At 36.4% G+C, this 24734-nt stretch overlaps 1 protein-coding gene across 1 annotated transcript in view; it reads right to left on the bottom strand.

Moving 5' to 3' along the window:
- Positions 1–4770: 4770 nt before the first annotated feature.
- Positions 4771–24734, bottom strand: part of LOC137006268 (utrophin-like) — a 36367-nt gene continuing 16403 nt past the window's right edge. Inside the window, exons 5-15 of the mRNA XM_067366902.1 lie at positions 23966–24213; positions 20433–20511; positions 19583–19643; positions 18920–18981; positions 18646–18720; positions 17738–17939; positions 16003–16088; positions 15532–15689; positions 12450–12616; positions 6773–6884; positions 4771–4911 (exon numbers count right to left, since the gene is read on the bottom strand). Of these exons, the coding sequence (XP_067223003.1) occupies positions 4771–4911; positions 6773–6884; positions 12450–12616; positions 15532–15689; positions 16003–16088; positions 17738–17939; positions 18646–18720; positions 18920–18981; positions 19583–19643; positions 20433–20511; positions 23966–24213 (1391 nt within the window). The remainder of the gene's footprint in view (positions 4912–6772; positions 6885–12449; positions 12617–15531; positions 15690–16002; positions 16089–17737; positions 17940–18645; positions 18721–18919; positions 18982–19582; positions 19644–20432; positions 20512–23965; positions 24214–24734) is intronic.

Here is a 24734-nt window from a genome sequence, read left to right as displayed (position 1 = left end):
TTGACCTCACAGTGAGGTCGAATCAAATGATCACTCATCAGTCTGTTAGTTGTCAGGTGTCACAGCGAGTGACAGAATGACAAACCATTGTGCACATGAGCGAAACTATCAGGTGCGACTCACATTTTTCCTGTTGACAGTTGAGATTCTGGTACAGGTAAGATGGCGCTAGATTCTCCATCTCCTTGTGTCGACCTGGACAGATGTGTGAAAGAAAGTTCAGTGTGTGTTGCAGGTATCCAACTGTAAAATAATGTGAAAATGTCTGAAGAGTTTTTTATTTATTTTTTTTCTCTGCAGCTGTCAAAGTGAAATTTTCAACTTAGCAAAACAGCTTGTTAAGGAAACATTCAAAACATTTCAGCTTAAAGCACAACATTTTAAGCCATCTTCAGACACTTGTAATAGGATGAAAAAAAGAGATGCTTTATTTTAAAAAGTCTGTTCATTAGTGGATGCAGACTGCTATGGAAACCTTTTCAGTGTTGCCAATTAAGAAAACCATTCCTGCTGTGTGAATACACTGTTTCAGCATATATAGTGGGTCAACATGAATCCAGACACCATGCATTATGAAATGTCATTGCATTAGTTAAAATATTAAACCAAAATTTATTTATTTAAAAGAAAAATAGTATAAACAAACCTTTTTGGGGGGAAAATGAGAAAAGCTTTTGAGCTTTTCAGCAAAACCAGTGCAGCATTTGAGTAAAGCTGCTAATTGGTTTGATATTTTAATACTACAAAATTTCTACATTTTAAATGTGGCCACTGCATACTAAGAGCAAATACACAGCTTGAATTCCCTGAGGTCATTTAATGGTTCTGAAGTAGGTAGGTGAAGGGTGGGTGGAGGAGGAGAAGAGATTCAAACAAGATCACAGAACGAGAGGAGAGGCTGTAGATACTCACTCATACTCCTCTGGACACATACTTAGAAATCCAACTGGGCTGCAAAAATACAGACAGTCGAGTAAGAAAATATCATAGCTGTCAACAAAAAGACCTGGTGAGTGTTAACTGCACATGGGCATTTCTTCAACTTTTGTGAACTTTTAAAAATAAAACTTTATGTACACATCACAAGGAATAAATCATATTTTATTTGAATAAATATACAATTTGCTAAACATCTCAAATTTTGTCTGTATTAAAGGGTTAGTTCACCCAAAAATGCAAATTCTGTCATTAATTTCTCACCCTCATGTTGTTCAACACCTTCGTTCATCTTTGGAACACAAATTATGATATTTCTCATAAAATTCGATGGCTCAGTGAGGCCTGCATTGCCAGCGAGATAAATAACACTTTCAATGCCCAGAAAGCTACTAAAGATGCATTTAAAACAGTTCATGTGACTACAGTGGTTCAACCTAATGTTATTAAGTGACGAGAATCCTTTTTAAAAAAAAAACAAAATAACGACTTTATTCAACAATATCTAGTGATGTGCGATTTCAACACACTGCTTCATGAAGCTTCGAAGCTACAAATCATTTGTTTCGAATCAGTGGTTCGGAGCGTGTATCAAACTGCTTAAGTCACGTCGCTTCATAACATTAAGGTTGAACCACTGTGGTCACTTGAACTGTTTTAGCTTTCTGGGCATCTGAAAGTGTTAATTGCCTTGTTGTCAATGCAGGCCTCTCTGAGCCATTGGATTTTATGAAAAATATCTTAATTTGTGTTCTGAAGACGAACAAAGGTCTTAATATTTCCATTGATTTTTTTTTTTCTACTCCACACATGAAGTCTCATATTTCATCTCAAGCTCCTCAGTTTCTCAGATGTCTCACAGATGTCACACAACTTTATTATTGGCAAAATTGTTGATTGTGGTGGAAATTACACCATAACTGATGGATAGTGGTCATTTTAAAAATAAAATAAAGTAAAATCATAAGAAAAATTGGCAGCATGTGTAGGATCATAGTCATGGTGGAAGGTGAATGAACTGCACATATTCAGCTGTTTTGCAAACGTATCGCTTGGAGTAACGTATCGCATAGCATAAACAAGACTGAGTGTGGCACTTTTTCAGAAAAACACAGCAAACCACACCATACCTACTGTGAAGCATGGTGTTGGCAGCATTATGTTGTGGGGGTGTTTCTCTTCAGCCAGGACTGGGCGATTGATTTGGATTGAAAGGGAAATGGATGCTGCCAAGTACATCTAAATTCTTGTACTTGCAAACCTGCATCCCTCTGCTAGCCAGCTGAAGATAGGCAGGTCATTCACCTTCCAACACGACAACGATCCTAAACATACTGCCAAAAGAACAACGCAATGGCTTAAGGATAGGAAGGTGAATGTCCTTGAGTGTCCAAATCAAAGCCTTGACTTAAATCCAATAGAAAATCTGTGGATGGACTTGAATAGAGCAGTCCAATGCCGCTTACCACAGAATTTGACTAAACTTGAGCAGTTCTACAAATATTCCCGAATCTAGGTGTGCAAAATTAGTACAGACATATCCAAAAAGATTAATGGCTGTAATTAAAGCAAAAGGTGGCTCTACGACGTATTAAACAGAGGACTGATGACCTTTCCAACCCTGTTATTCTAGTTTTTCAGGTTTTTTTAGAATGGATTTTGATTTCAGGCTGTATGACAAATAAAGTATATATATACATACACACACCAATCAAGCATAACATTATGACCACAGATAGGTGAAGTGAATAACACTGATTATCTCTTCATCACGGCACCTGTTAGTGGGTGAGATATATTAGGCAGCAAGTGAAAATTTTGTCCTCAAAGCTAATGTGTTTGAAGTAGGAAAAATGGGCAAGCATAAGGATTTGAGTGAGTTTGACAAGGGCCAAATTGTGATGGCTAGACGACTAGGTCAGAGCATCTCCAAAACTGCAGCTCTTGTAGGGTGTTCCCGGTCTGCAGTGGTCAGGATCTATCAAAAGTGGTCCAAGGTAGGAACAGTGGTAAACCAGCGACAGGGTCTTGGGCAGCCAAGGCTCATTGATGCATGTGAGGAGTGAAGGCTGGCCCATGTGGTCTGATCCAACACACAAACTACTGTAGCTCAAATTGCTCAAGAAGTTAATGCTGGTTCTGATAGAAAGGTGTCAGAATACACAGTGCATCACAGTTTGTTACGTATGGGGCTGCATAGCTGCAGGCCAGTCAGGGTGCCAATGCTGACCCCTGTCCACTGCCGAAAGTGCCAACAGTGGGCGCGTTAGTATCAGAACTGGACCACAGAGCAATGGAAGAAGGTGGCCTGGTCTGATGAATCACGTTTTCTTTTACATCACATGGATGGCCGAGTGCGTGTGCGTCGCTTACCTGGGGAACACATGGCACCAGGATGCATTATGGGAAGAAGGCAAGCCAGCGGAGGCAGTGTGATGCTTTGGGTAATGTTCTGCTGGGAAACCTTGGGTCCTGCCATCAATGTGGATGTTACTTTGACACGTAACACCTACCTAACCATTGTTGCAGACCATGTACACCCTTTCATGGAAACGGTATTCCCAGCCCAGGGCTGTTTTGGCAGCAAAAGGGGGACCAACACAATATTAGGAAGGTGGTCATAATGTTATGCCTGATCTGTGTATATTTCTATCATGACAACTCGGAAGATTGTTAGCATGGTAATGGATATGACAATGTCAATGTATTTGGTCTTGACGGAAAAGATCTGCTTTGCTGCTGCTGTAGATTATAGCTGCTGCTGCAGAGCAAGTACAGGAACTTGCTACTGCCGATACATACTCCGATACGCTTCTGTGAGTTAGACATAGTGCTGCTGCACAAATAGCATAATAACCCATAGAAGATCTAAACAGGTGGAGCTGGGGAAGGTTGAGGGTTTTAGAGGAACTCTGGAGCACGCTCCAAACAGCTATAATGAATGTAACCAGCCATATAAATGTGTAAGCAACAAGATCTTTGGCTGCAGATGTGACATGGACCAATCAGCTTGTGCCAGTAGTTAATGCTGTAATTATCCTCAGCTTGCTTTAAGACCCATCAGCCTGTGCCATCAGAGAACTCTCTCTCTATATATACATATATACACAGTATATATATTAAAAATGGGACAATAAAATTATTGCAAAAAAATAAAAATGACCTAAAAAGTAGCAAAAATAAATTATGAAAGAAAACAAGTTAATTACAACTTTTAATTAGAGTTTTAAAAGAAAAATGTTGAAATGGAGACAAAAGCAGCTGTATTTGACAAAACACCCAAATAGTCACTCAGTTTCTCATATAATGAATCAGGAAAACCTAATTATGAAAATGAACTCAAACCTGGTATGATTGTCCATGCTCCGACATTACAACAGCCAGTGAGAACAGCTGGTTTATTTCAATATTAAAGACTGCCGTGAACATGATAAATGTCCTGTCTTTTAATTTCCCCCACGATCATACTAAACAGACACCTGATTGCTTTTGTAATTAAATTCACACCCACAAGAGGGAAGCAGCATTTGTGTGTTGATGTTAAAGTGGCAGCTTTGAAATTACATGAATGAACGGCCTCTAATTTGTTGCTGCACAAAAAAATGGCACATGAATAGACCTTCAGTAATTTAGGAACCCAGAAAAACAGAAGCATGTTTCCCATGAGGCTGAGTAATGACAGGAAGTCTTTACTTCAGTTGACAGAGATATGGCATCTTATGGTCAAATTATGATACTGCTTATACACTGTTCAAACAAGAATCATAGACAAATAAAAATCTCAATAAGATCTTATCCAGAAAAATGCATCTTGAATATTTCTACTAGGAAAACTCACGTCTCCAAATGGTCTTCCTCTAGGATGGTCTGCACGGGCAGGTAGCCGAGCCGAGGGTGTTTGGTGAAGTACTTCTTTGAGCGGAACTTGTTTTTCAGCACCTTGGTGAAGTCACGCACATCTTCTCCAGAGGTCGTCTGCAACAGAGAGGCTGTAGGGAAATGTTCTGTTGTGCATGAAGAATTACAGTAGCAGGTCTGGAGTGCGTTTAGGTTTGAAAAAACCATAAAGAAAATAAAAAAAGAAATATACATATGTGAGAGTCCCTGAAAGTCCCTTTCTCCTGTTTCAGACATTTGCTCGTTTTCTCCCCGTGTTTTTGTGTACTGTGTAAGGTATTTAATTAAGGTGTTAAATAATTGTATGGGATATTCTGGTCCACTGATTGTTAATGGATTTTTACACTTTTATTTGCTGAGTGCAGGGCAAGTTGTATTTTCTTGTGTTTCATTATTATTTAATGGTTTATATCTTAATTTAAGGAAGGGTGCCATTTATTTTGTATATATTTTTCTCCAGTTTATATTGAGTTAGAGAGGAAGTTAGGTTTAGTTCTGTGTCTTTTGTTTGCCTGTTTATGTTGTGCTTTAGTTATTTAGTTTACTAAAACAGATTTCTTTTGTTTGTTATGTTGGCATTGCCATCTCCTGAAGTTAATTTTTGCTTCCATTTAAAGATCTTTAGTTTCTTTGTTACTGTTTTTCTAGGTTCCCTAAGTAAATCTTTATGGTTGATTTGCAAAATTGTGTTTTGTTGAATAGTGCTAGGACATGCAGGGACTCTGAAACATTTAAATAATTTAGTTTACTTAAATTCTTTAATTTAAATTTAATTCTTTTCACTTTATTTTTACATCTGTTCCTTTAGTTGTAACATATATGCAATTCAAAAGTTTGGGATCTGTAAGATTTTTTTAATGCCTTTAAAAGAAGTCTCTTATGCTCACCAAAGCTGCATTTATTTGATTTAAAAAAACAAACAAACAAACAAAACAGTAATATTGTGAAATATTATTATAATTTAAAATAATTGTTTTCTATTTGAATATATGTTTTAAAATGTAATTTACTCCTGTGATGGCAAAGCTGAATTTTCAGCATCATTACTCCAGTCTTCAGGGTCACATGATCATTCAGAAATCATTCTAAAGGCATACATACACAGATAAAGCGGCACAGAAACCAACTCTGAAGCGGCATAAAATCACAAAAATGTGCATTTACACAGACTGTTTAATGCTCCTCTGAAGCGGCATAAATGCATTTACACAGAATTTAAAATCGCGGGAAACAATTCTTTAAACATAAGTATTTCAAAACTAACAGTTTTAACAAAATTAATTTAAAAATAATTAAATAATAAACAATGAAATATAACTCGAAATAAAAAATTAAAAAAAACGAAAATAAACTGCGTGCTATATTTCACGCTTTGATGTTTGTCATAATAAAAATTGTTACAGTTGGAACGATGCAACAAAAAATTATTCATTATTACACCGGGTAGTTCACAACGGGATAAAAAAAGGTCGAAAAATTTTTTTTTCTTTTTTTCAAAGAGACAGAAACAACAAATGATGCTAGCATTTGCGTGTATCGGGCAGCAGCAGATCACCAGACTGTCGTGTGTGGGTGAAATATCGTCTTCAAGGAGATGATTTTTGGAAGATAATATAACAGTACACAATCAAAGTGACGCCAATTGTGTTAAGCATTTACCTTATCTGAGAGAAATGTAGCAACGCGTTGATCTGACAGTCTCTTCATAGGAAGATTACAAACGGTGAAAGCCAACTGATGACTAATTTTAAATAATAATTTATAAATAATTTTAAATTGTAATAATACTAAAAAAAAAAAAAAAAACCCTTCAGAAAATTCAGGGTGGTGCAACACCCGCCCTTTTTCCGCCCCTAAATTTTGCGGCCACAGTGAACCATATGAAAACACAACCATACTTTTTTCTGAAATAAAAGCAGGAAGAGATCAAGATGCTCACAGGGGTGCAGTACTCCACCATGGGGTAGCTGAGATGATGGTCCTTGGTAATCCTTCCCGAGAAAAAACATGTCTGACACACGTTGTAGTTGAAGTGCTTTAGACTTCGATACCTAAAGGACAGACAGATGTTTCACACTGTAACAGTTATATGATCTGTTATTGCCAAGAGCAGTTATAGGATTTCATTCTCAGGGGGGTTTAGCCCTCAGTGAGAATGTGTAGCAAGAGACCATTGCCTAAGTGGTGCCTCTAGAAATGGTACCATTTATATAGATATATCAGTCTTTCTGCAGTACACTTCAAATCGATACATCTGTAGGCTATTGTTTGACTAACAGAAAATTGTCATCATATCATTATTATAAACAAGTATTACTGTTAACTAGCTAAAAAAAATATTGACTCAGGGCTCAACACTAAGGATTTTTTAGACCAGATTCAGATATTTACTTGGCCTGCCAAAACATTTACTGGCCCAGACTAAATAAATAAAGTGATTGCTTTTGTTGTTTTTGACCTATATAACCTTACAATACCAACATTTTAATACCAATACCAATTGTATTCAATTCAATACCAGTGAAATTTCCACAGCAAAAACTAATATTGCCTACCTAATATAAAGTTCAAACATTAAAGACAAGTAAACGGTCAATAATGAAATAAGAATGAATAAACCAATTACAAGCAATAGCACAAATAAATACAAGAGAACATAGAAACAAATTAAATATACAGTGCTTGTGAAAATTGTATTACTTTATGAAGTAAATATAATGAGATACCCATTAAAGCTACATAAGTTGCTTAATTAAGAGCAGTGAGTAATTCTCTTTTTCTTTTGTTTAAATAACATTAACACAGGAAACAGAAGGAATATGAGGCTGCTGTCACTTTAAGACCTAATGCATGGATACTGACACACATCTGTCATTTTCTTAACTGCTTACATTCACTTAAGACTGTGTTTACAGGGATACTCATCAAGACGGACATTTTGACATCATTTTGTGTGATTTTGCTCAAGAAGACACAAAAGTGAACTCCACTCGGCACTTTCAGAGTGTGCGCAGAAACGATCTATCACAGCGCACGAGTACTGCATTGAGTTCTCTTTCGCAGCGTCTTAAAATCACTTGAATGTTTAAACTGACAAGACTTAAACACAAGTGAAAATGATCAACTTTCTTGAGGAAGTAGCACTGGCCCAATCGTTCAGATTCATTTTAGGGAGGCTGAGACGACAGACAGCGTTACTGAAGCCCCCCTATAAAGGGTCTAAAACCACCCCTGTGCAATGTTTTGTTAAGAAGATTCAGATATGCCACCATGCCTGATGACTGACACTGTCAGATGAGAACAAAACTGAACTGGAAAAGCGAATTGGATAACGACACTATTTTTTTTCCTGTTATTCAACTAAATTGAATCAACACTGAACTGACTTGTAATAATGACAGTATTGCCTTCTGTAGAGCTGCTTTAAAGTTGAACTGAGTTTGTTTCATAACTAATTAAATTTGCTACACTGACACTGTTGCTAAATCGAATCAACACTGAACTAAAGCAGAATTGAATTGTCTACAGCTGAAAATGAATTTGTTTCATAATTTAAGAATTTTGCAACATTAATACTTTTATTCCTGTTTATTACTGTAAAACTTCTCGGATACAATCTGTATTGTATAAAGTGCTATGTAAATAAATGTGACTTGACTTATATGGCACAGCCCACACAAATAACATTTGTAATGGGTGTGTCCTCATACTGATCACGTATGTGACCTGTTATCCATAAATGGATATATGCAAAATTAAAAAAAGTTCCCAGCCCGTGATGAGAAAGATGATGAAGATGCTGCCGATAAAAACGAGGAAGCATATGCTGAGCTGATTCAGTACCTGGATGACGAAAGTTTGTCTCTTGTAATGAGAGATGCAGCGGACGACGGTAGGAAAGCTCTACAGATTTTGAGAAACTATTATGCTGGTAAAGGAAAGCCACAAATAATTAGCCTGTACACAGAGTTAACGTCACTGCAGAAAGTGGCAAATGAGAGCGTCAAGGATTATATTATCAGAGCCGAAACAGCACTGAGAAATGTCGAAGAGAGTCTCAGTGATAGATTGTTAATTGCGATGATTTTGACTCATTTAAACCGTCTGCCATCCATATCACACAAAGTGATGTAAACATAATGTTTGCAGAAAGGTTTTGAAAGTACAAAAGTTTCACACCAGCACGAGTGATGATAATGTGATGATAGTGATTGCCTCAGTCCCGGACAAAAGTTGCATAAAGCCTGTGCTTGCCTGAATGAACATTGCAAAAGACTGTGGTGTAGTTACTGCAAAAGCTCGACGCACAAAGAAGCGAAGTACAGATGCAAAAAGACAGACAACGTTAAACAAGCCACTGATAAAGAGGACAAAAACAAACACGCATTTATTTTTAAAGGTGCCATCGAACGTTTTTTTACAATATGTAATACAAGTCTAAGGTGTCCCCTGAATGTGTCTGTGAAGTTTCAGCTCAAAATACCCCATAGATTTTTTTAAATTATTTTTTTAACTGCCTATTTTGGGGCATCATTAACTATGCACCGATTCTGGGGCTGCTGGCCCTTTAAATCTCATGCTCCCTCCCCATCGAGCTCGCGACTCTATAATACAGTGCATTTACAAAGTTCACACAGCTAATATAACCCTCAAATGGATTTTTAAAATTTACGTCATGTATGCTGCATGCATGCTTCGGGTCATGTGAGTATAGTATTTATTTGGATGTTTACATTTGATTCTGAATGAGTTTGATAGTGCTCCGTGGCTAAAGCGAACATTACGCACTGTTGGAGAGATTTATAAAGAATGAAGTTGTGTTTATGAATTATATAGACTGCAAGTGTTTAAAAATGAAAATAGCGACGGCTCTTGTCTCCGTGAATACAGTAAGAAACGATGGTAACTTTAACCAACAGTAGCCTACATTAGTAAAATGCTAACGAAACATTTAGAAAGACAATTTAAGTCAAATATCACTAAAAATATCATGCTATCATGGATCATGTCAGTTATTATTGCTCCATCTGCCATTTTTCGCTGTTGTTCTTGCTTGCTTACCTAGTCTGATTCAGCTGTGCACATCCAGATGTTTTGCCCTTGTCTAATGCCTTTCATAATGTTGGGAACATGGGCTGGCATATGCAAATATTGGGGTGTACACCCCGACTGTTACGTAACAGTCGGTGTTATGTTGAGATTTGCCTGTTCTTCTGAGGTCTTTTAAACAAATGAGATTTATATAAGGAGGAGGAAACAGTGGAGTTTGAGACTCACTGTATGTTTTTTCCATGTACTGAACTCTTGTTATTCAACTATGCCGAGGTAAATTACATTTTTAATTCTAGGGCACCTTTAAAGCAAGTGACTGCCAGTTTTACAGAGTGCAACGAAAAGGACTGATGGTGGACACAGGTGAGACATCACACATTATTACGGACACTGGAAAAGGTTTGATGACAAATTCCAGCTGGAGAAACACAACATTGAGTTGGTAGGACCAGAGTGAGTGGAGCGGCTCTGAGAAGAGGTGACACAGAGGTGTGTCTGATTGACAACAAGGGACAGCAGGTGTTTGTGTACTTTCTAAAAACAAAGAGTGACACTGTGAAAGCTACTGAAAAGTTCTTTGCTGACAGCCCCTCATGGGACCATAAATTGTGTTAGATAACAGCACTGAATTCATGGCAAGAGTTTCAGTCACTGCTAAGCAAGAATTGTAGGCTATTAGACATGAGACCTCAGCACCATATATTCACCCCATTAAAATGGGACTGCTGATAGAAATTGGACAACCCTGTTTGAGATGCCAAGATGTATGCTCCTAGAGAACAAGGTACCTAAGATGTTGTGGACCTATGCTGTAATGACTGCCGCAGTAATTCACAACAGGTTCTACAAAGGCAGAATGCAGCGAACTCCATACCGAAGATATGTATGCTCCCAGTCAAAAGAGAATGTGACTGATCAAACCCCAGAAGAGACTCATGAACCTCAAAATGAGACCAAAAATCAGGCTAGTGCTCAGACAGAGTGAGTTGATCACAGTACATGTTAACCTACGAGAAATAGGAAAGCTCCCCAATATTTGAAAGATTATGTTTCTGATGTTGAGTGTGATGACCAGATTCTAATCAATGTTGACTACTGTTACTGAATGTTGTGATGTACCACAGTAATTCAGGGAAGCTATGAGTTCAAGTGAGTCACAGATGTGGGCTAAGGCCATGAAAGAGGAAATAGGTCCCTTAAGGAAAATGACACATAACTACGCTACCAGAAGGTTAATATACAGTGGGGGGTAGATGGGTCTATGCAATCAAAAATAATGAGAAGAGACTCAGACATACAAGGCCAGAGATGTCGCTAAAGTATATAGTCAAGTGATGGGTGTAGATTACAAAGAGACTTTCTTCCCAACAGCAAATATCACTAAAGTATGTGCCTTGATGCAAATGGCAGCACAAAAGCTCGCTGCCATTTGCATCTGCTCCGGGTGTGTGTTCACAGTGTGTGTGTTCACTGCTGTGTGTGTGCACTTGGATGGGTTAAATGCAGAGCACAAATTGGTCACATGTCACTTCACATGTCACTTTTTTACAATATGATCTCGAATCAGATGGATGTGGAACTGCTTATTTGCATGTTCCAACTGACTGAGAGATCTACATGGAACAGCCAGAAGGATATGAAATGAAGTTAGGCACAGGTGAAAAATTTGTTTGTAAGATGAACAAGTCACTGTATGTTTTAAAACTGGAACAAAATGTTAAATGACTACCTCAGTGAGAATGATTTCATGCAGAATTCAGCTGATCACTGTGTGTACAGCAAACAGAGAAAAGAGAAATAAAGAAAGAACCCAGTGTGTCGACAAGGAACTGAAAAGTTACAGGTTATCATTCTCGCAAATGGCTGCACCAACATTACTTATTATTTTACATTACTTTACATTTTACATTACATAAGCCTTGTTTACTTAAATCACATGACTTTAGCAGTTTGATACACGCTCCGAACCACTGATTCGAAACAAAAGATTCATTAAGCTTCAAAGCTTCATGAAGCAGTGTTTTGAAATCCCCCATCACTAGATATTGTTGAATAAAGTCATTATTTAGTTTTTTTGTTTCACAAAGTATTCTCGGCCTTTCACAACATTAAGGTTGAACCACTGTAGTGACATGAACTGTTTTAAATATGTCTTTAGTAACTTTATGGGCAACTATAATTAATTAAATTTATGTTAATTATCTTGCTGGCAATGCAGGCCTCACTGAGCCATCAAATTTTATCAAAAATATCTTAATATGTGTTCTGAAGATGAATAAAGGTCTTACAGGTGTGGAACGACATGAGGGTGAGTAATAAATGACAGAATTTTCATTTTGGGTGAACTAACCCTTTAATGTTTAATTCTAAAAATAATAAAATCCCTTTTAAACTGTATTTTTTTTGTTCAAATTCCATAAAGATGTTACAAAAATCTAAAAAAAAAAAAAAAAAAAAAATATATATATATATATATATATATATATATATATATATATATATTTCCAGCCCAATTTTGTCCACAGCAGTGATATATATTTCATCATTATTCACTTTTTTTTTACCTGAAGCCCACCATGGGACACTCTTTACAGATGTTACATCTGGCCTGGTGTTTGGCCATTTCTGCAGAGGCGACTCTATGAAGTACAGGCAACCACACCATGGACTGTGGCTCCAAATGCATCCAGTCCACAAACTGTTGCAGCTCAATGACATCATCACGGCCCACCTGAAACCCGCCAGCACAGACAAACCCCTCATTTATTAGTGCAGTGCACTGCATGACATACTATAATGGAGTCTAAAAGCACTCTGATGGTCTATTTATCATTTCAGAAGTGTATTCATCTACAACCCAAAAACTATAATATCCCATCTTATTAGCCCGAGGGCAAGGGATCCATTAGTAATTTTGAAGTGAAGCAAATGGGGCCAATTGTGGTCATTTGTGTCTCCCCCATGGCATTAAAACTGCTACTACTGTTATGAATCAATTACAGCAGGCCAGTTAAGGCAGGGCTATCAAGGCAGTCTTTCATTACATGCAACATTAAATGAAAAGAGCTCCACTGTGACCCAAGTAAAACAGTAAAGTATTGGAGGCTCTGTCCAGGGCGACTTTCAGGAGAGCTGAACGGATTTATAAATACTCCATTATACCAGCGGATGTGGTTCACATCATAAAAGCACTCCATCATGTGATATTATGGCAATGCATGCACACAAATCAAGTGGATTTCATTTAAATATCTCTTGATAGCTTGTGCATCAGCTGTCATACGAACCGCTAACCGTCGGAAAGTGGCGATGTAAATCCCCTGGCAGGTCTGCCACTCTTATAACTGAGCTCATCATTTATTTATATGTCAAAACTCACTGATGTGTAATGATGAGCCCCTATCCCCACATAAACAAGTCTGAGCATCCGTTCAGCAGCTCCCTTTAGGAATAATGTCTCACACACCTGAATTATGTATCATCTTTTGATTTGATTTACATGTCAGTTAACCTTTTTGTTAAAGACTGTCATTTATTAATGTATGTGTATGTTTTTTCACTTCCTCAGTAAATAAAGTTTTTTTTTTTAATTTTGTTATGGTTATGTAATGAGGTTCAACAGAACAAATTTGACCAAATGATGGACATCATCCAGAGGAACATCAAATTGCTCAGATGTTTCTCACATACTTGTACTGATAATATGTTTGCTTCATTAGCACTATAATTCACTGGTTACAGGCAGCCCATTTAAGTCTAAACCAAATGCGGCTGAATGTAGATCATTTGGTCTTAGAAGAATTTGATGAGAAATATTTGAGTTCATTTTGAGATCTCTGATTTTCAAGTGCAGACTTTGGTGTTTTGGCAAATCTTAGTTTGAAACATTGTTAACATGTCCTCAAAAATTCTTTTTTTATTAACTAAATATATTAAAAAAAATTTTTTTTAATTGACAAAGCTGAAATAAAATAAAAATACAAATATTAGATGAAAAACGAAATAAGAAATTAAATTATTGAAATAACTAAGTTGAAGCACTAAAAACTGGAAATAACTAAAACATATCCAAAACTAAAACTGAAATAAAAGTAAATGAATTCAAAATATTGATAATTAAATAAACTAATATATATTACAAAAGCAAAAATGTAACTAAAATGAAAATGAAAACAAAAAATAAAAGCTAATTCAAAATATTAATGTGCCCCTATTGTGTTTTTTCGGGTATTATCTTTTGTGTAGTGTAATATAACTGTAAAAGGTCTGAGAAGTTTTAAAGATTAAAGTGCATAACAGAGTGAGTTATAGTTTTCCAAAAAAAAAAAAAAAAAAAAAAAAAGGGAAACAGCCTGATTCTGAACAGCCTGAAATGAGGCGACAGTAATTCAAGTCTATACTTCCTGCACAAACCAACAAAGGTTTGAAATTGTAACACATAATTCCAGCCCATATGGTCTTTATTGCATTGATATGGTAAAACAGACACCATTGTTACTGTTTGTATTACTGTGTAATAAGTGTTTAGGAAGCATCCGGAGCTGAAGTTAACAGGCGTTTCATTTCCGACACGTGCTGTAAGCGGTCGACCAATCACAACAGACCATCTGACCAATCAGAGCAGAGCAGGCTCTCAGAAAGGAGGGGTTTAGAGTAGGGATGTGCGAGACTATTCGACTACTAGTTACGATACTCCTGCTGCTAGTCGACTTGCAAATACTAGTCGTTCACATGTTTTGCTTTATATTTTTACAGAGGCTATGTTTAAAATTACAGTCATGTTAATGTTACTTTTCAAAATTAATACATTGATTTGAAATCTGATCTGGATCAGAAAACAAAATCATTTCAGTTTACATCAGATTTTGCATGTGTTGGTTTTCTCTGTGGCACTTGTGGCAGAGAAATGTCCACTCAGAAGATGAGCAAGGTGAGGGATTTTGACAGTCTACACAAAACATTTCCATTTTCTTCTATGTCATGCCAAACTAGCATAAGCAATTAAGCTTGCTTATGGGCTTGTTATACTGAGGGACAATTCAACATTTTATATCGGATTAAAGGAGAAATATTGTGAATGAAACTTACTTTACAGTTGAACAGTTGGTATATTAACATCCTAACAAAGAGAATATGCTTAAATAATGTATAGCTGTCAGTATACGTCAAGCTTTTCTTGTGATTTTGCCGCCCATCATGTGTACAGATACTTTTCATACACGAGAATCATGGTTTGGACATCTAGTCGGTTGCAAAATTTCCATTTAAACGTTTATGAAATTAGTCGCACATCCCTAGTTTAGAGAGACTAAATCCTTTATTAAACCGTTTCAAACACAGAGAAAAGAGGTCATAAAAAATTAGAAAAAAGAAAATTAAAGTGTTTTTTTTATTATTATTTTTTTTACTTTGGATGCATGTAAACCTATCGTAAGAGACCTCCAACATTAAGGAAATTAGGAACCTTTAAAACAGCATAATAGGAACACTTTAATAAAACTATGATAGTATATGTATAACTGACTAAAGTAACATTGGTTCTCAGGAGAAAAATCTGACACACAAGTCTCCATTTCACCTTGATTTAATCTCATTGCTGTCTAAACAACTGATTTGAAGAGAGATTAACTTACAGTGTTAACTTACATATTGAAAGCAGCTACGGACACTAGGCTCCATGTTACTCCCTCCAAATGCGGCCGCCTCCCCGAACTGATGTGGGATTTGGATGCCGTTGTGTAGCAGTAAAGCCAGCTGCCTCTGGTTACAGAGCCCTGCAGCGCTGGCCACCTGAGCGAACAGATCTTTGGAGGACAGCAGGAGCAAAACTCAAAGAACATCACATTATCAGACTGGGAGAGTGAGTGGAGAAGATTTTAGACTTAAGATCCAATTTATAAATGTCTTTGTGAGGGTCACAGCAAGGACAGTGTTGCATTCCAAATCCATTATCAGATACTTTTAAAGACTCAAAGTTTGCAGTGAAATTGTGCACACATTTTAAAATGTAGGAAAGTAGCCAGAGTCTCACAAATAACTTAAATTATCTCTATAAATTGAGATTTAACAAAATATATATTTATTTATATCTATCATATTTAATATAAAAATACTTGCATTTGTACTTGTCCTTTATGGGTCCTTTTGAAAGAGAAAACAAGCCTATCTTCATGGACAATACTTGAACTTTTCCACTTCTTTCGCTATTAAAATGAAACAGAGACAGTGAGGGGTTAATGGTCGATCTCAATGGTGATTTTTTTATGTTTCTGATATTAAAATACTTATACCCCAGTTACTTTGCTATTCGTAAAAAATATTTGTAAAATAAAATTGTGGTTCTGTGGGCCAATCAAAACACTGCTCTTAGTTTTAACAGCACAATTCGGGGCTAGAGTTACATTGATGTGTCACAGATATTACGTACTTACTGGGCCCTATCATACACCCGGCGCAATGCGACGCAAATGTTTTTTTGCTAGTTTTTTAGCCTGATGCAGTAATAATTTTCACATCCAGCGCCCACGTTGTTTAAATGGCAAATGCACTCGCGCCCATCTGTTCGCCCATGGGCATGCTGGTCTGAAAACGAGGTGTGTTCAGGTGCATTGTTGTCGTGTTGCTATTTTGAGGCAATTGAAAATGACTGTGCCATTGTCCAACAAAAGCATGGTCTAAAATCAATGGCACAGGCGGGTATAAGTACACTCTGCTTGTTACACACAAAGGGATGCGCAGCAGAACAAAAACATGCCAATTATTAAAAATAAAAGGATTACAATGTAAAAGATTGTTATTGTGTACATCAAGATAAAAATGCCTCTAATGGATAGTCATTCCATGTTTTAGAATTACCTATTTGCAGTAATGACGAATGAAATTGGCTAATTATTTGACCAATCGTGGCAATACGCAGATGTATTTAAACTGACTCATCAGGTTGACGTGTCTATATTCCGCCATGTAAATAGCAATTCACCATGGTGCAAGCCCACCTGGCTTTTAAAGGGAATGGAAGATGACACCCTGATTGGTTTATTGCACGTTACACCCAAAACACACCCATGACTCATTAAGAGACTAGGTACAACCATTTTGGACTATCCGCCTGCCGCGCCGACCATTTTTTTCCATCGTTAAACTAGCAAAAGTGGATTCGGACAAACCCTAAGTACACCTGCACCATGCACTTCAGACCATGCGCTTAGATAAAAATAGGGCCCATTATCTTCTATGTCCAGTAAATATCTTAGTGAATAATAACCAATGGTTGTCTTTTTGTGTCAGCCTTTCTTCTTGACAAAAATAGAAACATTGCTGTAGGACAGCAGATGAAATTAACATAAAACATTATATCAAATATGTATGAGAGCCACCATTACGGAGGAGATTGTCTGCAATAGTTTAGAGGTCATGAGATTATTTTATTTTTATGAGAATATTTACAGTGGCACTAAAATGTATTCGGTCAATTTAGTCAGACTTAAACAAAATTATAAATATTGCATTCTTAGATAAAAATATTAAATCATAAGGAAAGCTTTTTTTCAGGACTATGGACACAACTGCAAAGTATCTATTTTTTAACCCTTATTTTAAACCGTTTATCTGTTGTTTTATCAAACCAAATAAACTTTTATGTAAAAAAAAAAGTACTTTTGCATTTTGCATTTTTGTACTAGTCATGTTTATGCATACTATTGCAGTCAATCTTTAAAATTAAACGGCACTTAATTTATTTATTTCTTTTAATAAATGCCATATATTTTGTTATTTAATGCAACATTCATACATCTTAAGTGTGACTAAATACGTTTAGGACCATTGTATTGAAGATAAGACCCATACAGACCTGTCATAGACTTTTAGAAGCCAGTTGAGACACAGATCCACACACAGAGGGATGTTAACCAGATCCGGATGCACCTGCTGAAGTTCATGGTAGATTGTGCAGAGACAGTTTATGATGCATGGTATCTCCAGTAGCTGCTCATTATGCGTGAGTTTGTGTTGATCAAAGACGCTCTGGGCTCTGCTGAGCTCCAAAAGGTCCACTGAAACAGACAGACGGTATTCATATGTACGATTTCATCTCCACTCATTTCTGGCTCCACAATGAATTCCATTCAGTGCATTTTAATGAAAGTCACCAGAGCGTAACTCATCCATTGGCGTGTAATGAAAATTCCCTAGTGAAAAGGCAGCAAAAAATTATATTTCTTATCGGCAATCATCTGATTTGCAACCAATTATACGTTTCAACAACTACCCTTTCTCAACATTACCCACATCTAAAGATATAAAGAAAAAAGCAGCTGCTGTCTGTAACCAAAAACACCATCCAACTAACCTGACTGCAGGCTATTTCCGCACAGCTTGTACTGTGCTAATGTTATCAGCAAGTTGCTTGCTGGCTCCAATGCTTTCAAAATTCCTACTGCAATTTCGAAGATCAAAGACTCATAGTTAGCGTACCATAAATGTCCCAAAAGTGCCTGACAAAATTAGCAAAAAGAGCTCAACATTTCATGTTTAAAATTGTCTTTGTTTTATGCAGTATTGTTTATTTTCTTTGTATTTCCTCTATAGTCATTTCAAGTGAGCAGTGAAGAGGGGAGTTCACACGGACAGTAATTTGCCAAGCAATGATAAATGTCCAAAAAAAATATTATATTGCAATGGTACAAAATTCCCCACAGAAGTACCATAACTTTGTTAGTCAAGTAAGAAGTATAAGACAAATGATAAGGTATCACTCACAGCAGAGGGCCTTCTGTAGCCGGCGGCTCTTCATAGCTGTGCGGTAAGCGGAGAAACGCACTTGACTCAGATCAGCTGCACACAGTGGAAAACATTAGGATGAATTAGGAATAAAGAAAGTTCTAGATACACTTTATTTTCAAACAAATACTGTGCAAAATACCATTTATGAGAAGTTGGAATACTGAACATTTTGTACTTATATAAAGTAGTGAACTACTTTATGAGAAATTGACAGAACACTTGACACTGATTGACAGGTAAAAAGACAGACCCATTGACTGAAATAGTTGTGTCATCTTTGGATGATCCCATGAGGTGGTCTGCTGCTCATGACTGAAACATAATTAATATTCATCAACATCAATTCCCTGATTTGGATTCTGTCAAATCAAAGCATGAAAATGACATTTGACTTATTTGAAGATCACACTAATTTAAACATTCATTTGTTAATGAATACTATGTGGAATTACTATCATTCAAACGTTTTGGGTCAGTAAGATTTATTTTTATACTAATGATTTCTGAAGGATCATGTGACACTGAAGACTGGAGTAATGATGCTGAAAATTCAGCTTTGCCATCACAGGAACAAATTACATTTTAAAACAAATTCAAAAAGAAAACCATTATTTTAAACTGCAAAGACATTTCACAAAATTAATATTTCTATTGTATTTTTGATTAAATAAATGTAGCCTTGGTGAGCAGAAGAGACTTTCAAAAACATCTTTAAAAAAATCTTACAAAACCCAAACCTTTGAATGGTGCAAGTATTTGGGAGACCTATGGTTAATGTAATACATTTTAGTAAGGGTGACTGTGCAATTAGATTTAAATTTGTGAAATAACTTTATTCGGATGCAATATTGAACACATGGGAAATCATATTAAGTGCCATAGTGGAAATGAGAATGTATGAAGCAAAACTCACTTGATATAATAAGGGACGCCATTATGAAAAACAGCTCTCTGCCATGGGAACTGAACGGAAACTGGTTGAAGAGACAGAAAGTCATGACACTTGAGTAACTTTCAAGCAAAGCTTGAAAAAGTTTTTATTATATAATGGGGAAAAAGAAAAAAAGTATTTGATACAAATTGTATCAATTGTTGTTTCCCCCACTTTTTGACCAATTTTATGGCTTGTTCAGGTGGTTCAAATTGACTTTATATTTTTTAAAAATATTTATAGGGATTGTGTTTCACAAGAGCAAGAGTTGAGTATAACTAAACAATTGTACACTACCATTCAAATGTTTGAGGTCAGTAAGATGTTTTTGAAAGAATTTATTTAGCATTTATTTTGACCAAACATACAGTAAAAACAGTTATATTGTGAAATTTTATTAAAATTTTTATAACTTTTCCTGTTATGCAAAGCTGAATTTTCAGCATCATTCTTCAGTGTCACATGATCCTTCAGAAATCATTCTAATATGCTGATTTGCTGCTCAAGAAACATTTCTTATTATCATCAATGTTGAAAACAGTTGTGCTGCTTAATATTGTTTTGTGGAAACTGTGATATGTTTTTTTTTTTAGGATTCTTTGATGAATAGAAAGTACAAAAGAACAGCTTTGACAATGTAAAATTCTTTACTGTAACTCAATTGAATGCATCTTTACTGAATTAAAGTCTGACTGACCCCAAACTTTTTAATTGGTAGTGTACAGTATATTCACTTTAGAAATGACTGTTTATTAATTCACACAATTTCAAACTGTTTTCCATGATTATGGGAATGCTGAAAAATGTTTAAAAAACATTCCACACAACTTACCAGACAAGAAGTCGTGGGACAAATGTCTCTTATCCGTATGAGAGCATTGCAACTGCCGGTGCAAATTACCTATAGTCCCCTGACAAGATTTTGAAAAAGAAAAATGTTCTCAAACAATCAAGATTGAAAGATTATGCCTACAACAGATGGCAAGATAAAAAATGATGCCTAACATCTAACTGTGCTACCAGACCATAATGCACTGATGGAAATAGACCTCCCCAACAGAGACACAATGGTAGCTCAGATCAGAGGGAAATTACAGGGCTTTAAAGACTTTTTCATCCAAAGAGAAGACTAAGCAGGGGGTAGGCTAGAGAAAAATAAAGACATTGTTCAGGGAATATGAGAAAGAACTCTCTGGTACTTCACTTCTGAAATGACCAGACGCTCATTATCCAACATGCCTGTCTTCAAGAGCCTGTGGAGACACATCTCTGCCAAAATATAATGAGTGCCCTTTTCATCTTGTGTGATGCCACAGTGCCACATCCCAAAAGCACAAACGGCGCAACTCTTTCAGTAACACTAATATAACTATTACATGAAATCCCAAGATACTCACTTGGGGTGACAAATATAGTTGTTTGAGCTCCAAAAATGAGTTAGCTTGCAGCTGCCTGACTGTAGTTTGATGGGGGGGCGTTGGTGAAACAAGGCCCAAGAGTGTCATTGGGCGAGTAGCAGATTAATTATCTATGTTCTCCAGCTGCCCAGGTCGATATGGAAGGTCAATATTTCTGCCCACAGGATCCTCAAAACAACATGACAGTCACACACTCGTCAAGCCGCGGGATAAAGGAGCAAAAACAAACTAGACTCCGTGTGGTCTGAGTGATCCTAATGCGAGATTAAAAATGATCGATTCTTCAAGGTCAGTGCTGGGGTTTGAATGCATCTTATGAAAAGGTCATTGAGGGATGCCAGACTGCTGGCATCTTTATAATTATTATATGGGTATTATGTCTTCTATACCTGAAGTCTAAAATAATCTATAATTTCCACCTTTAAAGATAAAACCAGACGTCTCACGTGAGTGCATTTATTTAAATTTAGCATGACAATGGATCCATACAGCTTAAAGAGACCATTTTATGCCTTTTACAAAGACTTGATTTTGTTTTTGGAGTAATATTAGAATAGGTTTTCATGCTAGAATGTTCAAAAAACACAATATTTTTCACATTTTTTTTCATTGTTGCAGCACCTCTCTTCTCAGTCTGTCAGTAACACGATGGCTGTGTCGAAAACTGAAAAATGCTGCCTCCGCAAGCAGAATAAAGGAAGTAGGAAGGTAACAAGGCATGTCCAAATCCAATGACTGTGCCACATTCTGTCTCCTGAGATGCCTTCATCTGATTGATTTTTGAAAGCAGCATAGATGTACCCTTCGCGGCCTTTGATATCCCACAATCCTGCATGTTCCATTCCTTGACTGTTGAGCTAAAAAAATAAAGATGGCATCTAAAATTTTAGGTTGGTGGTCAGTTTTTGGGGAAAAATGTACATTTTGACCAACTTTTCCTACTTTTGATGACATTTCTAGTGAGAAGTTAGTATTGTAGTAATTAAATATTCAATTTGTTGTCACAAAAAGGGCTCTCTGTTTCGTTAAGTCAGCTGCCTTGATTTCTAGTTCCTGTCTCTATGAAGCCCCTCCTTCCAGAAAGAGCATTTTGCTCTAAAGCTGGATCAGTGTATAGTGATTGAGCGTGTTTGGGAAATGAGACTCCCTTACCATAACCACGAGTTTCAACAGACATTGAAACATATGTTCGTTCCCGGAAGAAAACTCTACAATATAAATCTGCAATCTAAGTGTTTCAGGGAGATCAGAAACAGCATAGAATAACTCCCTTTGGATTGACTTTGTGCTTAGTAACTTTGCAGACCATTTACCTGCTTAAAGGGTTTGTTCACACAAAAAAGAAAATTCTGTCATTTATTACTCACGAATCAGTGGTTTGGAGCACAAAGTCACGTGAACTATTGAAATTTCGAAACACAACGTAACGATTACGTTTACTGAAATCACGTGACTTTGGCACTCTGAACCACTGATTCGAAACAAAAGATTCGTAAAGGTTCGAAGCAGTGTTTTGAAATCAGCCATCACTATATATTGTTGAAAAGTCATTGTTTTGTTTTTTTGGTGCACAAAAAGTATCCTCGTCGCTTTATAATATTAAGGTTGATCCACTGTACTCACATGAACTGTTTTAAATATGTTTTAGTACATTTCTGGGCATCTGTAGAGGCCTCACTGAGCCATCGGACTTCATCAAAAATATCATAATTTGTGTTCCGAAGACGAACCAAGGTCTTACAGGTGTAGAACGACATGAGTGTGAGTAATAAATGACATAATTTTAATTTATGGGTAAACTAACCCTTTGAACAGCAACATTACACACTAAAAAGAAAATGTAAAAAAGCATAATCTTTAAAGCATTGTATTTTAGACAGTGTTGTGCCCATTAATGCACATCTCAGCATTTTACCAATATAAGTCCATCTTGTTGTGGTCTGATGGCCTTGTGCATACCCAATACCCCTACCTAATCTTCCTTGGCAGGGTAGTTTCATCAAACAGATACATTTACTCACATCAGAGGTCTTGCTTCATTATTTATTGAAATGTCCTTGAGCAGTCAAATCTCATTCTAATTTCTGCCTTATCCCATTCAAGGCTAACCTTACAACAAATATTTCATATTTGGTCATCACATGAAATATGAGACATGAGGGATGAGCTACCTGTGACATATCTGAGTGTATAATAGAGTTCTGAAGCTATGGAGGTCAAACTGGAATAAACTGAAGACCAGAGTGTTCGCATTTGTTGTACTAGAGTAAATTTTCCCTCTTCTCTCAATAAACACTGATAATAATATCTCTAATTGACACATACCATAGACTGATTTCAATCCTAAATAAAAGACACCTTGAATATTAAATCATAAAAAAATCATAAATAATAAAAGTCATAAATTAATAACAAGAAGAGATTTTAATAGAGACTGATAAGAAAGATAATGCAAATTCTGGCTCATACCAAAATGTGACAATTTTACGTTATGGTAAATAAACCATCAAGCTGGTCAATAATATAAATCACCACTGTTTTTCATATGTTTAAAACAAATTTCATCTAGAATTTTATAGGCTGAATTTTAAATAATTTTGAGAACATTTTGAAACAATTCTGAAACCTGGAATAGAAAACATGCATGCTACTGTTTTATAACTAACTAACTAACTATATAAGTTAACATAAATAATTCTTAAGTATTTATTAATCTTAGTTAATATTGAGTTCAGCATTTACTAATACATACATTATTATAATCAAAAGTTTTATCTGTTAATGATATTAAATGGATATGATCTTTGAATAGTATTTTTTTTTGGTAACGTCAACAAAGATTAATAAATACTGTAACAAATGAATTGCTCATTGTTAGTTATTTTATTTATTGCATTTATTGGGCCTTATTGTACATTATTACTGTAATGTATCTATTTGAACTCACGTTCTCCAGCACACAGCTGACCGTGCTGCGTTCCTCAGAATGCCAGTTCTCATTCTCCATCTCAAGCAGACCGAGCTCCAGTTGGTTCATGGCATCCTGGAGGTCCTGAAGTTTCCCCAGAGCCCAGTCAACCTGGTGCTGCCAGCTGGCGGCCTGAGCACTGAACCGTTCCCAGTGCTGCTGAACCTCAAAGGCCTGATCCTGAACCGCTTGAGCCAGCTGACGGATCCTCTCTTCCTGGGCTGTCTCTGTTGGAAGTTAAAAGCAGTTTTCAGTCAAATGACTTCAAACCGTGATGTTCTATAATCGTCATTTAGAGCGATTATTTCAAAGTTATTAACAAAGTTTTGAGGTCTGTGGATAAAGAGTTTCTGCATAACATGATAGAAAATTAGGTATATGAATGTGTCGTTTTGTATTATGTGACACTCTCCAGCCTCTTAAGTTCATTCAAGTTACGCTTCAAACTGATCATTGTTTTAATGTCACATTTGTAGAGTAGGCTATGTAACTGCAATCTGGGGTAAACCAAGCGTTATTTCTTTTGGCTTCGGAAATTTCGATTCATTGCAGTGAATCGGTTCTTCCTAACCGGTTCTCTCTCTCTTATGAAGCTTTTGAAATTCCAATTCATTCTAAATGATTCTCTCTCTTTGCTTTGGAAGGTCTGATTCCGTCTAGTCGTGATACCGATTCGTCCTAACTAGTCATCTCAATATATAGCTTTCGAAAGTCTGATTCAGTCTAAAAGAATCGGTTTGTTCTAATC

Source organism: Chanodichthys erythropterus, chromosome 18 (assembly GCF_024489055.1).
Source record: "Chanodichthys erythropterus isolate Z2021 chromosome 18, ASM2448905v1, whole genome shotgun sequence".
NCBI lineage: Eukaryota > Metazoa > Chordata > Actinopteri > Cypriniformes > Xenocyprididae > Chanodichthys > Chanodichthys erythropterus.
This window is presented reverse-complemented; position numbering and strand designations above follow the sequence as displayed.